A 17,301-nucleotide genomic window follows, 5' to 3' on the forward strand; every position below is an offset into this window, starting at 1 on the left:
AGGATGGGCTGGCGGCGGGTCCCAGGCTGCTGGCTGGTGCTGGGGTTGGCAGAGGATGGTTGGTTGGGCTGAGTCGGGCCCGGCCGGGTTGCGGAGCTGGAGGGGGTGACAGGGAACGGCGGCGGAGGCTGCGGGGTTCCATTTGGCTGACTGGGGAGTCAGCAGGCGGCAGGTAAGAGCGGAGCCGCGGACTTTGCTCCCCAGTCTTGCCCTTTTTTCTAGGGTCGGGCCCTGTTCGGGGCCTTTTTGCGAGTCCGGGTTCCTGTTCTCTCCTTGCTCCGCCCAGCACGGCCGTGCCCTGCCTGGCGGAGTGCACCCTCCGGGCAGCTGTAAAGCGTGGAGCATGGAAGGAGGCCAACCCAACTTGCCCATTTCACAGATTTGGAAACTCAGATCCAGAGATAGGATTTAACTTGTTCAGGATCCTCGTAGATAGTTCAAGGTAGAGCCCAAACCGGAACCCAAGGTTTTTTTTACTTCCAGTGTTTCGCACTTTGACCACGCCTCCCTCGTTCAGAAATAAAGACTTTTTGTGACTGCAGCTTCAGATCTTGCAGTCGGATCCTCGCAAACGGAGTTCAGGCCATGTGGGCCCATCCTTAACTTTTTCAAGCATATGTTAGTTCGGAACGAAAGTCTGCACATGAGTAGAATGCTACTCTTACTGATGATTGACAACTATTGCTTAAGACAGCAAACATCCTGAGAGCAGCATCTTTGTCCACTTGAGATTTGCTATGACTTTCATTTCAGTTTCCCTTGCCTTTTGGTTGCTTTGGAACCTAACCTGTGCAAACCCTCCAGCCCCCACCAATCCAGTTTCCCCTTGGAAAACAGATGGTGACTTAGAGCCTTGGAAAGAGGGGAGTGCTATGGCCTTCAATCCCCTCTAATCTGATGCCAGAAGTCACTATGGTCTGTGGTTACTACCGAGGGATCAGAGTGCTAAGGGCTTGTGCTTGGGGTGGAGGTGAAACTCTGCTTTGCTCTGTTTTCTCCCATGTTCACGCTCTTGCCACAACACACACAAAATCACAATTTTTTGAATTCTGTGGTTCAATTTCCTGAGAAATGAGGAACTCTGTATGTTCAAGTGTGGCCCCATGGGCCACATATCTCTTCCCTGGCATCTCCATACCCCCTAAACCCCACTAGCTAAAATGAGCGGTAGGGGGTTGGCTTCAGACTCTTCACTCAAATCTGATCTGTAGCTCTACAAACTTTCAGTTCACATGTTTGGGTTCATTTCTGGTTGGATTTGTTTTATAAAATCCCTTTAAGCTCTTAAGTGCTGTGATTCTAATGGTTTCTATTGCTTTTTACTGATCATGAAGAATGACAGTAGCAGATACTTATTTAGCGTTACCACATTGGCAGGAGTGCACTTGCTGCTATTTGTAAGCACAGATAGACATCTGATCAACCTCACCATTTCTGCATCCTCCGTTCATTCAAAAGGTACTTATTGAGTATTTCTGTGAGCCAGGTATTGTGCTAAGCATTTGTAACTATTTCATTTATACCTTAACCCAGTGTATATATAGAATCTTAAAGGATTAGAGCTGGACAGGACCTTACCATTTAACTCTACCCTGTCACTGAATGGAAACACAAGGAAATTGAGTTCTAGCAGGGTTGGGTGATTTGCCCAAGGTCACAGAACTACTTAAGGGCAGAATTGAACCCTAAGTAATGATGTTATGGGATAGATGAGAGTTGGTAAGTCTAGTCCTTAAGGCAGGCATTTCCTATACAGTCAGGAATTCCAGAGGTGGTTGAGAACAATATGGAAGGTGGAGAATCTGAAAAGGAATGTTTCTTGTTTTTGGAGACAGGAGAGATGGCATATAATTCATGTTTATTAAAGGTGAGGAATGCATCTTATTTGCAAGTTATTGCTATAAAGAGTATTTTAGCAAATAGGAAACTTTCCATTAGCCACCATAAGGGAATGAACAATGGCGTGGACAGTCTACGTCACTTGGATTTGTTGTGAGGTAAAATTTTTGGCTCACTTTTACATTTGACTTTGGCTGTACACTATTTTGAAAAATCATGCTTCAAGGGGTGCCTGGGTGGCTCAGTTGGCTAAGTGTCCAACTCTTCTTTTTAAAAAGTTTTTATTAACATTTATTCATTTTTGAGAGTGAGAGAGACACAGAGCGTGAGCAGGGAAGGGGCAAAGAGAGGGAGACACAGAATCTGAAGCAGGCTCCAGGCTCAGCTGTCGGCACAGAGCCCAGTGCAGGGCTTGAACTCACGGGCCGTGAGATCATGACCTGAGTTGAAGTTGGACGCTTAACCGACTGAGTCACCCAGGCGCCCTACTAAGCATCCAACTCTTGATTTCAGCTCAGGTCGTAAGCTCATGGTTCGTGAGTTTGAGCCCCATGTCAGTCTCTTTGCTGACTGTGTGGAGCCTGCTTGGGGATTCTGTCTCTCCCTCTCTCTGCCCCTCCCTCCTCAAAATAAATAAATTAAACTCAAAAGGAAAAAAAATTCATGCTTCAGGTCATATCATGGTTCTAAGAAACAGGACTCCAACTCGGGAAGTAGGAAGGTTGAGTTTTTACTTTCTCCCTTTCTACACTGTTCCTTAATTCTCTTAGCTCCTAGGAGGTGATGGGAATGGCCAGTTTCTTTATCCTGATGCAGAGAGTAGGTCCTTACTGAATCATCATCTCTCTTTCTCTGTTAGCCTAGCCTTGTCTGCTGGATTCCTCTTTGCCTTAGGTCATTTACAGAACTTGTAGAAGGAGGTTACAAAGTGTTTTCTTTGAAAGGCCTCTTGTGATAAGCCAGTGTGCAAGGAGAGTACCTTGCTCCAGTTACTGAACGGAAACCATCCCTACAGTGGAGCAGCCTCCTCCAGTTTCTGTTGGGTTTTGAGCTGCCTTTTAAATAAGTCAGTGGAGTTGCTGAGGACACAGTAGCCCTAGGGGGAAATCAGATAATTTCTTTTCTGGTAAGGGCTTTAATCTGCAGAATTGATGAGACTATCATCAACGGAATCCATGACTTTAGTTCTGGACATTACCTGGGCAGCTGACCTCCCATGGCCATTGGGTGAGGTAGAAATCACATAGAGGAGAAGAAGGCACTTGCAGAGCTCGGAAGGCTGGTTGGGTAGCTTGGGGCCAAGGGCAGCAGCTTCAGAGAAGACTTGTGAGTATCGAAGTAGAATTGGGCCAAGGAGACTCATCACTGAGAGGATAGGCTCTGTGGTCTCCATGAGCCACAGCAGGAAGGCCCCCCTCCCACTGCCAGTGTTTCCTGCCTGTGGTGTTATTCTGCCATAAAAACTGAAGTTTTCTTGGCTTTTGTATCCTTGGGGTGGGGCTGGGACTGGAATTGGAGACAGAGCATCTTATGTCATGCAGAGGGTAGCTGAGGTGTCCTGACAGAAGACAGGGACTCTCATGCTACCAGGTTGGGTCTGGTGGCCTGTAACATCAGCTCAGAGGAAGTAAGAAAGAGGAATATCTTTTGCTAAGACTCAGCACCAGGGAAGATCTAGATGTAGGATCAACATATGATGTACTCACTCCCCCATTGGCCATTCCTTGGTGAAGAGCAATTGTTAGGAGGTGGGTCATTGGTCTAGAGCAGGCGGGATACCCTGAGAATCCTCTGCTGTGGTGGCCGTGCCCACAGAGGCGTGGTGGCAGCTTTGTGCATGTCAGCTGTGCTCCACCCAATGGTCTGTCTACAAAGAGAATTCCAAAAAACCCTGCTTTGGCTTGGAGCTGCCTGCCTTTCCCTCAGCCTTTTACTGTGGGTGGCCCCTTACTCTAGGAGTGCATCATTTTGGATTTGCTGTGCGCCCAGTGGTGTAATGTAAGTAGGACTTCTGCACGCTCAGAACCTCCAGACCCTACCCCATGTAATCTGGTTGGGGCATTGGCACCACCCTATTCCCTTGAGAAGTGGAGTGACTTCCTATGTCTCACAGCTGGTGACTGGCCCAGCTGGGCCTTAGGTCTTTGCCTTTAAGCTGGTGCTCTGGGCCTCCTCCCTGGTGGGGTAGGGAGGGACAGGACCAGAGTGGCTTCTCACAATGGTATGCTCTCCTAGGAGCCATGCGGGGCCAGCGGAGCCTGCTGCTGGGCCCCGCCCGCCTCTGCCTGCGCCTGCTTCTGCTCCTGGGCTACAGGCGCCGCTGCCCACCTCTGCTCCGGGGCCTGGTACAGCGCTGGCGCTATGGCAAGGTCTGCCTGCGCTCCCTGCTCTACAACTCCTTTGGTGGCAGTGACACCGCTGTCGATGCTGCCTTTGAGCCTATCTACTGGCTGGTGGACAACGTGATCCGTTGGTGTGGGGTGGTGAGTGATGCCCAGGGAGCAGGAAAAGGGACGTGTTGGGGTAGCAGAAGGACACATGTCTGATGGACCCACACTGGGTTTGGGACCCATACCAGCCCCCTACCCCGGGGAAATTCCCGAGTCTACTCTTGGTGTTGGCAAACTCTCACTGCCTACCTGACCTCACTGGTGCTGGCAGGTGTTCGTGGTGTTGGTGATCGTGCTGACCAGCTCCATTGTGGCCATCGCCTACCTGTGTGTCCTGCCTCTCATCCTCCGAACATACTCAGTGCCACGGCTCTGCTGGCACTTCTTCTACAGCCACTGGAATCTGATCCTCATCGTCTTCCATTACTACCAGGCCATCACCACTCCACCTGGATACCCACCCCAGGTGGGTCCCCACAGGAGCATACCGGAAGGAGAGAGCTGCAGGCTGCGAGAGCCAGTCCTAGGCGTGGGGGAGCGAGAGGGCCTTGGTATCTTTTAAGGTACCCAGCTTCGCTGCCACAGTTGTCACAATGCTTTTCTCCCTTTGCACAGGGTAGGAATGATATCGCAACAGTCTCCATCTGTAAGAAGTGTATTTACCCCAAGCCAGCCCGAACACACCACTGCAGCATCTGCAATAGGTGGGTCTTGGCTTTGCTTGCTGTGAACCCCAGCTTTGACCCTTTTGCTGAAGCCCTAGGGCAAAATGTAGGCCTGGAGTCCGAGAAGATGTTTATGAAGTCTTCTCACCAGGCAGTGCACCCTCATGTCATGACGCCTGGTTCTCAGAACGGTCCTGTGAGTTAGGTATTGTCATCGCTTGTGGAAACAGAGAGATGAGTTAACCTTGTCCAAGCTACTAGTTCACGTAGCTAGTGAAACAGGGTTTGAAGCAAGGCCTGGCTGTCTTCAAAGTCTGTGCCCTTTCCACCTCAGCAGGATGCTGGTCCTTGTAGGAAAGGATTGGCACTGACATCTCGAGAACCTTGGCCACCGTAACAGAGCCTGTGTCCCTCCCTCACAGGTGTGTGCTGAAGATGGATCATCACTGCCGTATCCTTTTATTATCTCTTCTGCATGAGGCCTCCTTTAGCTCCAGCCACCTGCACTGGGCGAAGGGCCACAACCACGGCTTCTAGCATCCCTCAAAGAACGCTGGGCTCATGAAAAGTTAGGAGAGGAGCGGTGGGGCTGGCCATCTCCGAGGGAAGCAGGAGGCTTACAGGTTCTATGGGACGATCTTGGAGCGAGGCATCTATTCTAACCACATTAACGTTTGTGGGATGGAAAGAGATGTTTGGGCTTCAGGTTGTCCACTGGGCATGCCAGATAGAACCAACGGTCCCCTTCTGCTGTCCCAGACAGATGGCTGGTTGACACCAGCTGGGTTGAAGTATTGGCAGATTCGTTTTGCTTAAGGATTTCAGTTTTCATGATTTCCCGGTGGGCCTTGTGAGGGCTCTGAAAAGCTTTAACTTCTGGAAATAGTCCCATATTTTCCTGCCTTCAGGAAATAGTTCTTGGTGACTGGAGGCCCTGTGCTTGGATGATGCCATCATGAAGCAAGAATGAACCAGAGAGACCTGAAGCTGTGTGTTTGATCTTGTCCTTAATCCTTCCCCCACCAGCCTGGCTAAACAACTGTGTAGGCCACTATAACCATCGGTACTTCTTCTCTTTCTGCTTTTTCATGACTCTGGGCTGTGTCTACTGCAGCTACGGAAGTTGGGACCTTTTCCGGGAAGCTTATGCTGCCATCGAGGTGAGCCCATAGCTAGGAGCAGGGCAGCTCAGTAGAATTTTGGGGTGTGGAATCTGTCCCTAAGGAGTGGGGCTGGTAGCACCCCTACCCTAGAGGCCTGAGTGTATAACCAGCACTGTTTTCCATCCCCTTAGAAAATGAAACAGCTCGACAAGAACAAACTACAGGCGGTTGCCAACCAGGTGGGCCGTCCCCACGCCACTGCCTCCTGCTGCTCAGGCCAGGGGGTAGAGTTGCTGAGGCAGCGGGGGCCCACCTGCTAGTGGAGTTGTAGAGGCTGGCTGAGGGGCCTCTTGAGACTGGATCCAGGGGTATTCTGGGAGGCTGTGGGCCATGGGCGGACTAAGTGGCCTGGGGACAAGCTGGAAGTCCCTGGCTTGTGATAGTTTTGGGCTCTCTATCCCATCATCACCTTCTTTGGGCTGAGCGGGGACTCTGCCTTGGAGACGGCCTGAGCAGCAAGGAGTCTGTGTTAGTCTGTGTAATGGGGTTCCAGGGGACAGGGACCAGGCTGGGCCAGTCTGATCACTCTTTGCTCCTGGTCTTTCGGCATCCATGCCAGGCCTTCTCCCAGGCCTGTGAGGACCCCTTATTTGGAGACGTCTTGGGCTCACGATTATACCACTTAACCTCTGCTGTCCTTTTAGTCCTTAGTGGAACTCAGTTTTCCTTGCTTGTTCTCGCATTCCGGGCCTGGGCCCAGCCTCCTCTTGAGGATCGCAGCCACACACTGAGGGGGTTCTAGCTGGGGAGCAGAGCGGCTTCCCCTGGAGCCCCATTTGTGTTGTCAAACCTGAAGGCCCAGGGTCAGCTCCTCCTATGCTTTGCCATCCTGTCCAGACCCGCTCTGCCCAGTGTTTGTCCACATGGTGATGCCTCCGGGCTTGGCCCACCCATCTGGCTGCTGCCCTGACTCCTCTGTGGCTTAACTCCCTATTTTCTCATCCTGGGTTTGGGTCACTTCCCTGCCTGCAGGTGCTGGGGGCTGTGCTGGAGATCAACAGCAAATGAGCCACCTTACTCTTCTCTTTTCCTAGACGTATCACCAGACCCCACCACCCACCTTCTCCTTCCGAGAAAGGGTGACTCACAAGAGTCTTGTCTACCTCTGGTTCCTGTGCAGGTATTTAACACTCATTTTTGATGGTTTAAATGGGGGACAGTTTCAGAAAAACCTTTTCCAGTGCCCACGTGTAGGCAGGGTCCCATGCCTGTGTCATCTGCTGCTGTTCTTAGTGTAACTTAGCTTGGCAAAGAGTCAGTGCTTCATTTTCTTCAGCCTTTTGGGGCAGGGAACACTAAGGATGCTAGCATGGAGTGTTATGTGCCAAGGTAAGTTAAACTGCTTCCAGGTAGGGCACTGCATTTTCCAGGTGAGGAAAACTGAAGAGGAGAGGTGAAGTGAGTTGCTGTGTGATACACAGTTGGGAACGGGAGAACTGTGATCTGAATTGCATGCTGCCCGTTCTAACCTGGCTGTTTTCACTACCCGCTGCAGTTTCCTAAGCACAGGTATTTTAAGAAGTATGGTACATTGTTATTAGTAACACAGACTGAATTTCCCCACCTTTCTTTCCACCTAATTTATTCTTAGCTCATGTTGACGCATTTTCATTGATGCTTTCTATAGATGTAGTGAAGTGAGAACTCACCTAGGATGTAGGCTGGGACTTCAGCAGAGAGGTCTCTAGCTGATCGTTATAGCTCAGGTCAATTTCATACCTACTTGTAACCTCCCCACCAACCTTGGCCCCTCTTTTCTTAGTTCTGTAGCACTTGCCTTGGGTGCCCTAACTGTATGGCATGCTGTTCTCATCAGTCGAGGGGAGACTAGTATCGAAAGGCACATCAACAAGAAGGAGAGACGTCGGCTGCAGGCCAAGGGCAGAGTGAGTAGGGGGCTTGGGGTGGAGGGTAACCGATCCCGCTGTCCTGAAAACAGAGGTTGCAGTCTAGGGCCAACAAGGGCAGGCATCATAAAAGGTCAGAACTCACCTGGCTGAGCTTTAGCTAGCCAATTTAGGCTTGAAAATTAGGAGGGGGAGTAAATAAAAGGGGTTTGTAGAAACCTGTATTTCTCTTGGCTCTAGGTTTTCAGGAATCATTACAACTACGGCTGCTTGGACAACTGGAAGGTATTCCTGGGTGTGGACACAGGAAGGTAAAGTAGAACATCTAGACTAGTGCTGTCCAACAGAACTCTCTATGGTTAGAGAAAAAATGTTCTTTTCCTGTGCTGTGTAAGACGTTAGCCACCAGCCACATATGGTTGCTGAACACCTGAAATGTGGCTAATGCACCCGTAAATTGACATTTTATTTTTACTAGTTTAAACAGGCACGTGTGGCTAGTGGCTACCCTACAGGACAATACAAATCCAGACTCTGGGAGTAGAGATCACTGTTCATTTGAACCAAAGGGGCTAGGGGCCAAAACTGCGGTATATGCGCATGAGGCTTACAGATGACACAACAGAATCCTGAGAAAGCAGTGAGTGGTCAGTAAGGGACCTCTAGGTAGGATATGGTGACCACCCATCTCCTCGCATTGGTATGGTAGTGTCTGGAGTTCAAACCAACAACGTGTGGGACTGCAGCACTCTATTTTTAACAGAGGTCCTAAGACCAAAAAAATGAAGTTAGCTCCCTTAGCCCAGGAGATGAGGGTAAATCACTTTTCAGATTGCAACTCCAAGGCAGTAATAACTAGGTGACCAGAAGTACCTGCCTTCCCCCCTTTCCTGTCCTTATTACATTCCTGCCTGTCATTCCTTGCGGTGATCCCTTAGAGGTTTATTTTGAAACCTCTAAAAGCACCGAAGGGCACATTGGACATACTAGAACTTTTGTTACTGTTGGGGTTAATGCCAAAGTTGCTTCAGGATACCTTGACTCCTTGCTGAGGAATGAGGATCAGGAAGGAAGACCAAGAACTCTTGGAACTCAGGGACATTCTATCTTCTCTTGTAGGCACTGGCTTACTCGGGTGCTGTTGCCTTCCAGTCACCTGCCCCATGGGAATGGAATGACCTGGGACCCCCCTCCCTGGGTGACTGCTCACTCAGCCTCTGTGATGGCAGTGTGAGCTGGATTGTGTCTGTCACAACCTGTGTGCCACTCTGCTTCCTGCATTGTCTCAAGGGCCTCCAAGGACAGCTTCTTGGAATCCTTGGGCAAAAAGAATCAGTGGGCCTGCCTTAGAGTACCATGCAGGGACAACCCAAGGACCAATCTGCTGGCCACTGCAGGAACCAGGCACGATGTGGAGAAATCCTAGGACCGATGTCCCTTTACTCAGCTCAGGCAAACTGAAGTTCCAGCCCCAGACTGGAGATTAGGCAGCTAGCAACCTTGCCGGGTGCTGACCCCGACCTCCTCCAGGTTCCAGCACTGGGGTTGGCCACCATCTCTTCCACGTACTGTCTGAGAAAACACCTGAATGGTAGAGCGGAGATCCTGGCTCCTCAACAGGGCAAAGACACCAGGCCTACTGCTGAGGTCACTGCCACTTCTCACATGCTGCTGAAGGTGAAAAATAAAGGTATTTGATTTTTAAAGATATACAACTTTTCATTGCCTTTACTTTAGGGCGAGGAAGGGAAAAGTCAAGGTCAAGACCTAGTGAGTGGGTGTTCTGGTCATGCTTCCTATGCTCTACTTGGAGGGGTGGATACCCTGAAAATTCTTGGCCAGTCTCTGTCATTAGTGTTCCTATAGCTTATGCACTGGTGCTCTGGTTATGTGCCACTGAGGCATGAATGGGGAGGAGGAAATATCTGACAGCCCCATTACCAAAAGAAATCTTTATTCTCCAGCAGGTACACACACATCCATCATCCCTGGTCCTCAGGGCCACATTCGTGTGCATTCATTCACCCCTCAGCAGCATATCTCCCTTTTTCTGACAAATAAATGGAAGAGCCCTAAGACCAAGATCTTTCCTCAAACACAAGTAGTCTCACACTCAGTTAACTTCACAAATCCATTAGAAGTCAGGATTCCTATGTTTCCTATACAGCCATGCAACAGAGGCCTGGGGAGAGGCAATCAGAGGCCAGTGGTCTCCCTGCCTTGGGCAACATGGCTCGATAGTTAGTAATTTCAGGTTAGATTGTCTGTCAGAACAGCATAGGCCAGGACCGAGGGCTCAGCTGCCAGGGCTCCCCAGCAGAAACCTGTAGGCAAAAAGAAGGTTGGCGGCATCAGTGATGAGGCTCATTTCAATCCCATCTCATCCATGACTTCGAAACTCACCATTCTCCCCTGGCTGACACTGCCTCCTTGCGCACCAGTCTCTTCTTGTCATCTAGGGGCTTGGCTAAGGCTCGGATCACCTGTGGTTTATACGGCAGCAGCTGTGGAGTGAGAAGAACCACAGCCTTGTTCAGCCAAGGCAACCGAAAGGGCTGCTTCTCTGACTCAACAACCAACGTTCTTCCTATTCTCCTTTAGTGATTCCAGAGTGTGCTATGTGGCAGGATGGCCGTTCTTTTTTTTTTTTTTTTAATTTTTTTTTTCCAACGTTTATTCATTTTTAAGACAGAGAGAGACAGAGCATGAACGGGGGAGGGGCAGAGAGAGAGGGAGACACAGAATCGGAAACAGGCTCCAGGCTCTGAGCCATCAGCCCAGAGCCCGACGCGGGGCTCGAACTCCCGGACCACGAGATCGTGACCTGGCCGAAGTCGGACGCTTAACCGACTGCGCCACCCAGGTGCCCCAAAGGATGGCCGTTCTACTATAGGTACAGCCATGTCTGTGCGTACCTCGCAGTTTGCACCTCAATCACACAGCAGGGTGGTCAGTCCCATTTGACTAAGGCAAAAAAGGTGCTTGTCTGGCTCTTTTCAGAAGTGTCCAGGCCAGAAAGAGCCATCTCAGGTACTCACCACAGGGGTGGGCAGGCGAGTGAGAGCGTGCATGCACTGCAGTGCGGCAATCCGGACAGCCTGGAACACAACCGTAAGGGGCAGGGGTGAGGGGAGACCCGTGAAGGAGAGACGTAGGTGCCAAAGAGTTGCTGGGGCTCAACGCACCATGGAGGGACTAGAGCTGAGGTTCAGAAACTTGGTGACAAGGGTGTCAACGTGAAGACTCATGACCTGGGGTGCTTCCAGTAGAAGAGGCTGAAGGCAGCTGAGGGTGGAGAGCTGAACTACACAGTCGGAGCAAGACAGGGCCTCCAGCAGCAAGGAGAGCAGCTAAGGGGCCAGAAGAAAGGCAGTATGTGGTAAGCCTGCTTCTCCTCCACCTCCCTGTCCCCGTTTCTAGCACCAGCTGGGGGCAGTGACTTAGTCCCCATTTGAGGCTCTGACTGCAGGGCTCACCGTGGGCAACTCTGGTAGGAGTACAGGCTTAGGCAGCCTATTAAGTACGTGAGACAGGCCCTTCAGGTAATTTGGCTTCACATCTGTAAAAACATGGAAAAGCTTAGGAAGAAACTGGTCTCAGACATACAGTTTGAACATTCAACTCCAATCTCTGATGAAGCTGGGACATTAGCCAAGAAAGAGGTTCAAACAAACAAAAACCTCAAGCTAAGAAAAACCAAGATTTATCAAAGGAAAAAAGTGGGACAAGATTCTGGAAGTTTAGCCTTTTAGGTACAGATCACACTGTAGCTCTAAAGAAGCACTCACGTCTTAAATTATTTTAGGGAATGTGACCTGAGTAAAGAAAAGGTGTATATATTTAGGGCCTTTTAGACCCTCCTCACCTTGGGAAGCAGCATGGAAACCCTGGACCAAAGCAGGCACGTTATCTGTGAAGAACCGCTGGCGGAACATGATACGCACTTCAGCATGGCCAGCACGGGTCAACACGTCAGTGCAGTCAGACATGAGTAGAGAGAAGCCATCAGCTGCTGCTGGGCCTAGTTCTGGATCACCCAGGAGGCCCATGAGCTGGAGAAAAGAGGTGCAGCAGGAGAGAAGAATGAATCTTCAATACCCATGAGGAGGATGGCAGTGGTTTCTGGGAGGAAAAGGATCAACAGGGAAGTTACTATTTAGGTCTTTGGCTCTCCTGGCTCCAGAAAAGACTTACCCGGTCTGTAAGGCATGAGCTGAGAGGATGATATCTAAGCACTAAGGCCTTTGTTACCTGTAATCAGAGAACAGTCTGACAGGGGCATGCATGACATTCAAACCCCAAAACCTCAAGAAGCATGTTTAGGGTTCAAGGTCAAATGGGGAGACTTTTATTTAACCAGACAGAACTGTCTAACTAGAATCCATTCTGGGACCTTACCCAGAGAAGCAGTGTGAAGGCCTGACTACGATAGGGGCCAGGGCTCAGGCCAGCCTCCACTTTGTCCACTGCCAGCTGCAGGAATTCATCTAGCTGTTGCCCTAAAAATAAGAGAGGAAACACTGATGCAGAGGCTACATATTTCTTCTTTACCAACAAATGATGTAAATCATTTAAATACAGAGCTCCCTGAGAGGCCATCAGAAAGGAACAGTATCATTCTGGCTGTGACTCTGCCCACTCAGCTCTAGGATGCTAGCATGAGAGGCTAGTATCTCATAACGCAGGGGTGCTGGTATTCGGAAAGAGCGGTCTGCTTCTAGTAAAAAATGATCTCTAAGAGCTCCCTGTAGGGAGTAGGGTGACAGACCTAGACAGAGCACTCTGCTTGAACCTTCTTATCTTTTTATGTCCTGTAATGCTTTGCCCAGCTCTGGTCTTGACTCTTGTCCCAAGGGCTGTCCCCTAGGAGGCCCTATTATATTATTAGCAGCTCCTTTTTTAAAGGGCAGGAGGACTGAGCTTCCAAGATTTCATCAGTAATTAATTCCAGGAGGCTCCCTACGCACCCCCCACCCCCTCCCCTCCCCGCCCCAGCCTTATTTCAGTACCTGCAGGGAGCTTGTTGAGGAGTCCTGCAAAGCACTTGGCGGCAGCAGTGGAGGAGGAGGGGCAACTGGGGCAGCAGCTCAGCTCTACAAGCTCCCGCATGAGTTGGTTCAGTTGAGGGATTTCCACCTACATAAAACCTGACCATGTAACGCACGCAGAGAACACTTGAACTCCGAGAGATACGCAGTAGAAAGTGGCAGCGGGGATGCGCCTGGGTGGCTCAGTCGGTTAAGCGTCCGACTCTTGATTTCGGCTCAGGTCATGATCTCACGGTTCGTGGGATCGAGCCCCGCGTTGGGCTCTCTGCTGACAATGTGGAGCCTGACAATGTGGAGTTCCAAACTCTCTCTGCCTCTCTCTCTCTCAAAATAAATAAATAAACTTAAGGAGAAAAAAAAAGAAGAAGAAAAAGTGGCAGCAGGGGTCAAGATGGATGAGAGCTAAACTCTCCAGTGAGTAAAACAGAAGATCAGCTTAGCCTATGACAAATTTCTGCCCAGAAGTCACTTGGGATCTACCTCCCCTCATCAGGGTTAAACTACGGTACTCCCCAAATGTACTCACATTTCGAGGCAAGGAGCAGACAAAGGCCATAAGCAATGCAACCAGCCGCCTCTGCCCTGAGCAGCCATCCTGTAAAGGGAGAAAAACCCTAGCAAGCCTGTTCTGCTAGCAAGAGGCTTTTCTGCCCCAAACCTATCCCAGATTAGCCCTAAAAATTTGAAGGAAAGTCCCAAGATTCTCCCCATTCTGGTCCATCAGACCCTCACCTGGAATGGCTGGAATCTGCAAGGGAAGCTGTTTTCAGGCAGAAAGGAGACGTTGCCATCCAAGAAAAGGGGCACAATGTGGGCAACACTCTGGGCAGCTAAGCTGGGGGTAGAGGACTAGGTATCACCAAGAAGCCAGGGTTCTGAAGTACCCTGGGTTCACATTAGAGTCACTGAGTCAATGGGCCCGAACATGATCATTCATGCATCCAACAAATGCTAATTCAGCATATATTATGTGCCAAGAACCATTCCCATTTTAGGCCCTGATGATTTAGCAGTGAATCTGATTAAATCCCTGTTCTGAAGCTTACAATCTGGTGAGAGAATGCAACATATATTTCAAAAATAGTCCACAGGTGATTCTTCTGCACATCTGTAGCTAAGAACCATTAGCCCGTGCCTCCCCTACCCCCTAATCCATGGTGCTAAAAAGCCACTTCCTCTTACTTTGCCAGCAAAACAACTCCCTCCACATTTGATTCTGGGTCAAAGATAGCTCAGAAGGCAGCTATCTGCTGCTTCTTCCTAAGACTGCTATCCTGCCTATGGTCAAGCCACATCAATGATTATACTCACTCAGGGCTCAAGTGGGTGGTGGCAGTGCCAATGACAGACACCATGGCAGCCAAGACCTCATCCTCCAACAGTACTTTTCTCAGAACTGAGTGCTCCTTCTCTGAAAAATAAACACACACACACACACACACACACACACACACACACACACACACAATCACCAGGCCACGACTGTGGTTCAGATGATTAGATCCTGTCATCATCATGACTCTAGTTACAATGGCATCAGTTTTAAACCTGTCTCCCAGCACTGCTGTGGCCCTGAGCATGAGCACGGCACTAGAAACAGGAATGGTTAACATGGGCTACGGAGAGCTCTTGAGAACTTTGTGCAGTCCTCAGACTGGGCAACGTGGAAAATAAATCTAGTTGTTATGATCTTCTGAACTTCAGAAATAGTTATTTTAGTTTTTTCCAAAATTTAAAGATAACACCGATGTATTGTCAGGGGTCATTATTATAACAGCTACATACGTGGAGCTGCCATACATACATACTATGTACTCTGTTGCCAAGCACCACATGTTTTTTTTTAATCTTACTAACTACCCCGTGATACAGATTTTACGCTATTTCTTCCCCTTTTAAGCGAGGAAACAGGCTTACAAAGGCTAAATATCTTCACTTAACAAGTGGTGGAGTTGAAGATGAAACCCAACCAGGTCAGCTTGATTCCAGAGCCCAATGCTACCTAATTACATAGCAATTATTGAGAAAAAAAGGTGTGCATCCTGCTGAGTTTCGCTAACACGAGTAGATTTTGATTCTTGCCACTGGTCAGGTTGACATCCTTTGCTTGAAGTGAAATTTCACTTTGGAGACAAAGGATTCAAAAGAAGCCTCTGCTGGGACAAAATGTAATGTCAGTGGTAGCCTCCAAGTGGCAGTGCTGCTCACCAGTAGTGGAAGGCTGAAGCCCAGAGGAGGGACAGAGAAGGTGCAGGGTGGAGAAAGTTACCTGGCATGGAAGCCTGCACCGCCAGGGCGAGCAGGCAAGGTACAGCTGTCTGATGGAAATACCAGCAGCTCTCAAGGTCCTGCTGGCATTTTTCTGCCACCCGCTGGAGGCTCTGACAGACAGCAATAACTTCACTGGTTCCTGCAACCATATACCCTGTGTAGTAACAAAGTATTCTCTGTAAAGTTTTCTTAAAAGCACTTCCAGATCTTTCAGATACAGAATATGGGAAAAATAATCAAAGATGAGTGACTAAAGAGTCCAAGAGTGGTTGATAAAGAGCCAAGAAATGTCATTCTTTTGGCTGTTTCTTTTTACCTACTCAGATTTTGGAGCAGAACTGGCTGTGTCAGCTCTGCAACAGAAGCACTCATACGTATTTTCTCAGTTTTCACAACAACCCTAGAAGTATCATTTTCCCTATTTTATAGAGGAGGATGTGGAGGCTAAATAAAACCACCAGTGGTTTTCCAGGGTTATAGTAAGTGCAAAGTCAGGAGTCAAACTCCAGCCACACTCTGAGATGTATCAGGTGCTGGAACATCCATTGGATCTTCTGCAGGGCTGGGCACTGCAGAGCTGGGAGCTGAGGAAGTTATAGTGAGAGCCCTTGGTGGGGCATGCACAGGCTCACAGTAGCAGTGACTGTTGTCACTTATGCCTTGAAACAGTGGTGTGTAGGAGTTACCTGGAAATCTTGTTTAAAGCAGATTCTAATCAGTAGGGCCTGAAATTCTGCACTTCAAACGAGTTCCCAGACAATGCCCAAGCTGCTGGTTGATGGACATTTTCAGTAACCATGGCCCTAGAGTGGTGCTTTTTCATTCTGATTTTGTATCAAATTCACTTGGGCACTCAGTTACAGTTGTTCGAGTCCCATGCAGCAACATTTTTTAAAGGTTCCCATGTGATTCTACCGATGTATAGTCACCAAATGGAACCACTGCCTTAGAGACATCAAATCTGAATGTGCCTACGGTTCCCCATTCAGCCTAGCTCCTTGATGATTATTCCTGGTAGTTACCTTTATTCATCTGGCAGAGATGCTGTAGCAGCAGAGGCAGGGTCTCCTTGACAATACTGGGATGTGTTGATATAGCTGATAAGGCTTGTAGACAGCGCAGATGCCGGGAGCATTTGGCAGGCTCATCCCCTCTAGCCAAATCTAACTCCCCTGCAATCAACCCAGGAGACAGGATTTCACTGTGTGATGGCATGCACGAAGGCCCCCAAACATCCCTGGGAAGGGGCGAGCCACCGAAGATTAGAGACACATACCTCTACCCAGCTCCTCAGCAAGCTTGGGCACTAGGTGGCTGCTGAAGGCTACAGGGTAGAGAGTGGCCAGGGCTCCCGATGCTTCCAGTGCTGCCACCCTGCTGGGGACACAAGGCAGATGAGCAATAGCTAAGCCCTGGCCCACTGTTCTCTTGCCTAGGCCAGCCATCGGGCAGATTCGGGGGCGTGGGCTGCCAAGCTTGCCTTGCTGAACAGCAGGACTCAAGTATCTACACCACTAAGTTGGACAGGGCTTCGTAATGCCCCCCCCCAAAAAAGAGAAGCCTGAAATCTCTGGCTCTGACTACCAAGCACAGGCCCACTCCCTTAGGGAGAGCCAAGGGTCAGAAGCAGAGAGCCCTGCGACAGCTTGCTGCTTTCAATTCTCACCAACTCTGGGAGTCCTCCTCCAGGAAGCTCAGTCTGTACAGGTGACCCACTGCCAGCTCCAAGTCCCCAGAAGAGAGAAGATCTGTGTTAAAAGGAAACACAAACCTCATCTTTCTTCCTCTGTAGCCACCACAACCCTTCCAAAAGTCGTATTAGAAATCCCAAAGCATCCAGACTTACAGTGAGAACCAGGGAATTAGGACTGCTCTTCTCTTAAGACAGAAAATAGCAAGGAAGGAACCAATACCCTTTCTTTTCTCTTTCTCCTAAGTGTACCTGGCTGGGCACCCAAGACTGTGAGTGTACGGATGCCAACAAGCTGAAGCTGGGCGCTGGGATCTGTCAGAGCCATGAACACCAGTGAGCACAGCTGGTCCTTAAAGCCATTCAGCGGCCTTTCATCTAGGACAGA

At 49.5% G+C, this 17,301-nt stretch overlaps 2 protein-coding genes across 7 annotated transcripts in view; one reads left to right on the forward strand and one right to left on the reverse strand.

The window, feature by feature from the left end:
• The first annotated feature begins 1 nt into the window (after position 1).
• ZDHHC16 (zinc finger DHHC-type palmitoyltransferase 16) lies at positions 2-17,238 on the forward strand. Of its 4 annotated transcripts, XR_006960925.1 has the most exons (12): positions 2-172; positions 4,075-4,322; positions 4,501-4,695; positions 4,845-4,933; positions 5,317-5,345; positions 5,921-6,054; positions 6,189-6,236; positions 7,092-7,177; positions 7,820-7,943; positions 8,145-8,189; positions 9,024-9,594; positions 17,161-17,238. XR_006960925.1 is itself a non-coding variant. In XM_047073240.1 (11 exons), exons 2-11 carry the CDS (start codon positions 4,080-4,082, stop codon positions 9,136-9,138), a joined length of 1,134 nt encoding a protein of 377 aa, XP_046929196.1. In that variant the 5' UTR covers positions 2-172; positions 4,075-4,079; the 3' UTR covers positions 9,139-9,236. The 4 variants fall into 4 exon arrangements, 2 of the variants coding, with proteins under 2 accessions (XP_046929196.1, XP_046929197.1); XR_006960926.1 differs by lacking the exon at positions 6,189-6,236; XM_047073240.1 differs by lacking the exon at positions 17,161-17,238 and having other exon boundaries at positions 8,145-8,215; positions 9,024-9,236.
• MMS19 (MMS19 homolog, cytosolic iron-sulfur assembly component) overlaps positions 9,842-17,301 on the reverse strand; it is a 34,656-nt gene continuing 27,196 nt past the window's right edge. For 2 of the 3 annotated variants that reach the window (XM_047073236.1, XM_047073238.1), the window contains 17 exons: positions 17,166-17,291; positions 16,890-16,971; positions 16,500-16,600; positions 16,246-16,395; positions 15,222-15,377; positions 14,264-14,363; positions 13,685-13,787; positions 13,479-13,547; positions 12,914-13,040; positions 12,303-12,403; positions 12,099-12,155; positions 11,770-11,956; positions 11,381-11,463; positions 11,090-11,254; positions 10,943-11,002; positions 10,308-10,408; positions 9,842-10,228 (listed from right to left, as the gene is read on the reverse strand). In XM_047073236.1, the coding sequence (XP_046929192.1) occupies positions 10,201-10,228; positions 10,308-10,408; positions 10,943-11,002; positions 11,090-11,254; positions 11,381-11,463; positions 11,770-11,956; positions 12,099-12,155; positions 12,303-12,403; positions 12,914-13,040; positions 13,479-13,547; positions 13,685-13,787; positions 14,264-14,363; positions 15,222-15,377; positions 16,246-16,395; positions 16,500-16,600; positions 16,890-16,971; positions 17,166-17,291 (1,796 nt within the window). In that variant the 3' untranslated portion in view covers positions 9,842-10,200. The remainder of the gene's footprint in view (positions 10,229-10,307; positions 10,409-10,942; positions 11,003-11,089; positions 11,255-11,380; positions 11,464-11,769; positions 11,957-12,098; positions 12,156-12,302; positions 12,404-12,913; positions 13,041-13,478; positions 13,548-13,684; positions 13,788-14,263; positions 14,364-15,221; positions 15,378-16,245; positions 16,396-16,499; positions 16,601-16,889; positions 16,972-17,165; positions 17,292-17,301) is intronic. The other variant, XM_047073237.1, reaches the window with a different exon arrangement.

The sequence above is a fragment of the Lynx rufus genome, unplaced genomic scaffold, assembly GCF_022079265.1.
Source record: "Lynx rufus isolate CCGP_SWC_20201006 ecotype Redwood Valley unplaced genomic scaffold, mLynRuf1.p SCAF_11, whole genome shotgun sequence".
Taxonomy (NCBI): domain Eukaryota; kingdom Metazoa; phylum Chordata; class Mammalia; order Carnivora; family Felidae; genus Lynx; species Lynx rufus.

Coding starts and splice junctions, on each gene's coding strand:
- ZDHHC16 (XM_047073240.1), top strand. CDS start 4,080: ATGCGGGGCCAGCGGAGCCTGCTGCTGGGCCCCGCCCGCCTCTGCCTG. Junction 6,055..6,188: donor AAGCTTATGCTGCCATCGAG/GTGAGCCCATAG, acceptor CCATCCCCTTAG/AAAATGAAACAGCTCGACAA. Junction 6,237..7,091: donor TACAGGCGGTTGCCAACCAG/GTGGGCCGTCCC, acceptor CTCTTTTCCTAG/ACGTATCACCAGACCCCACC.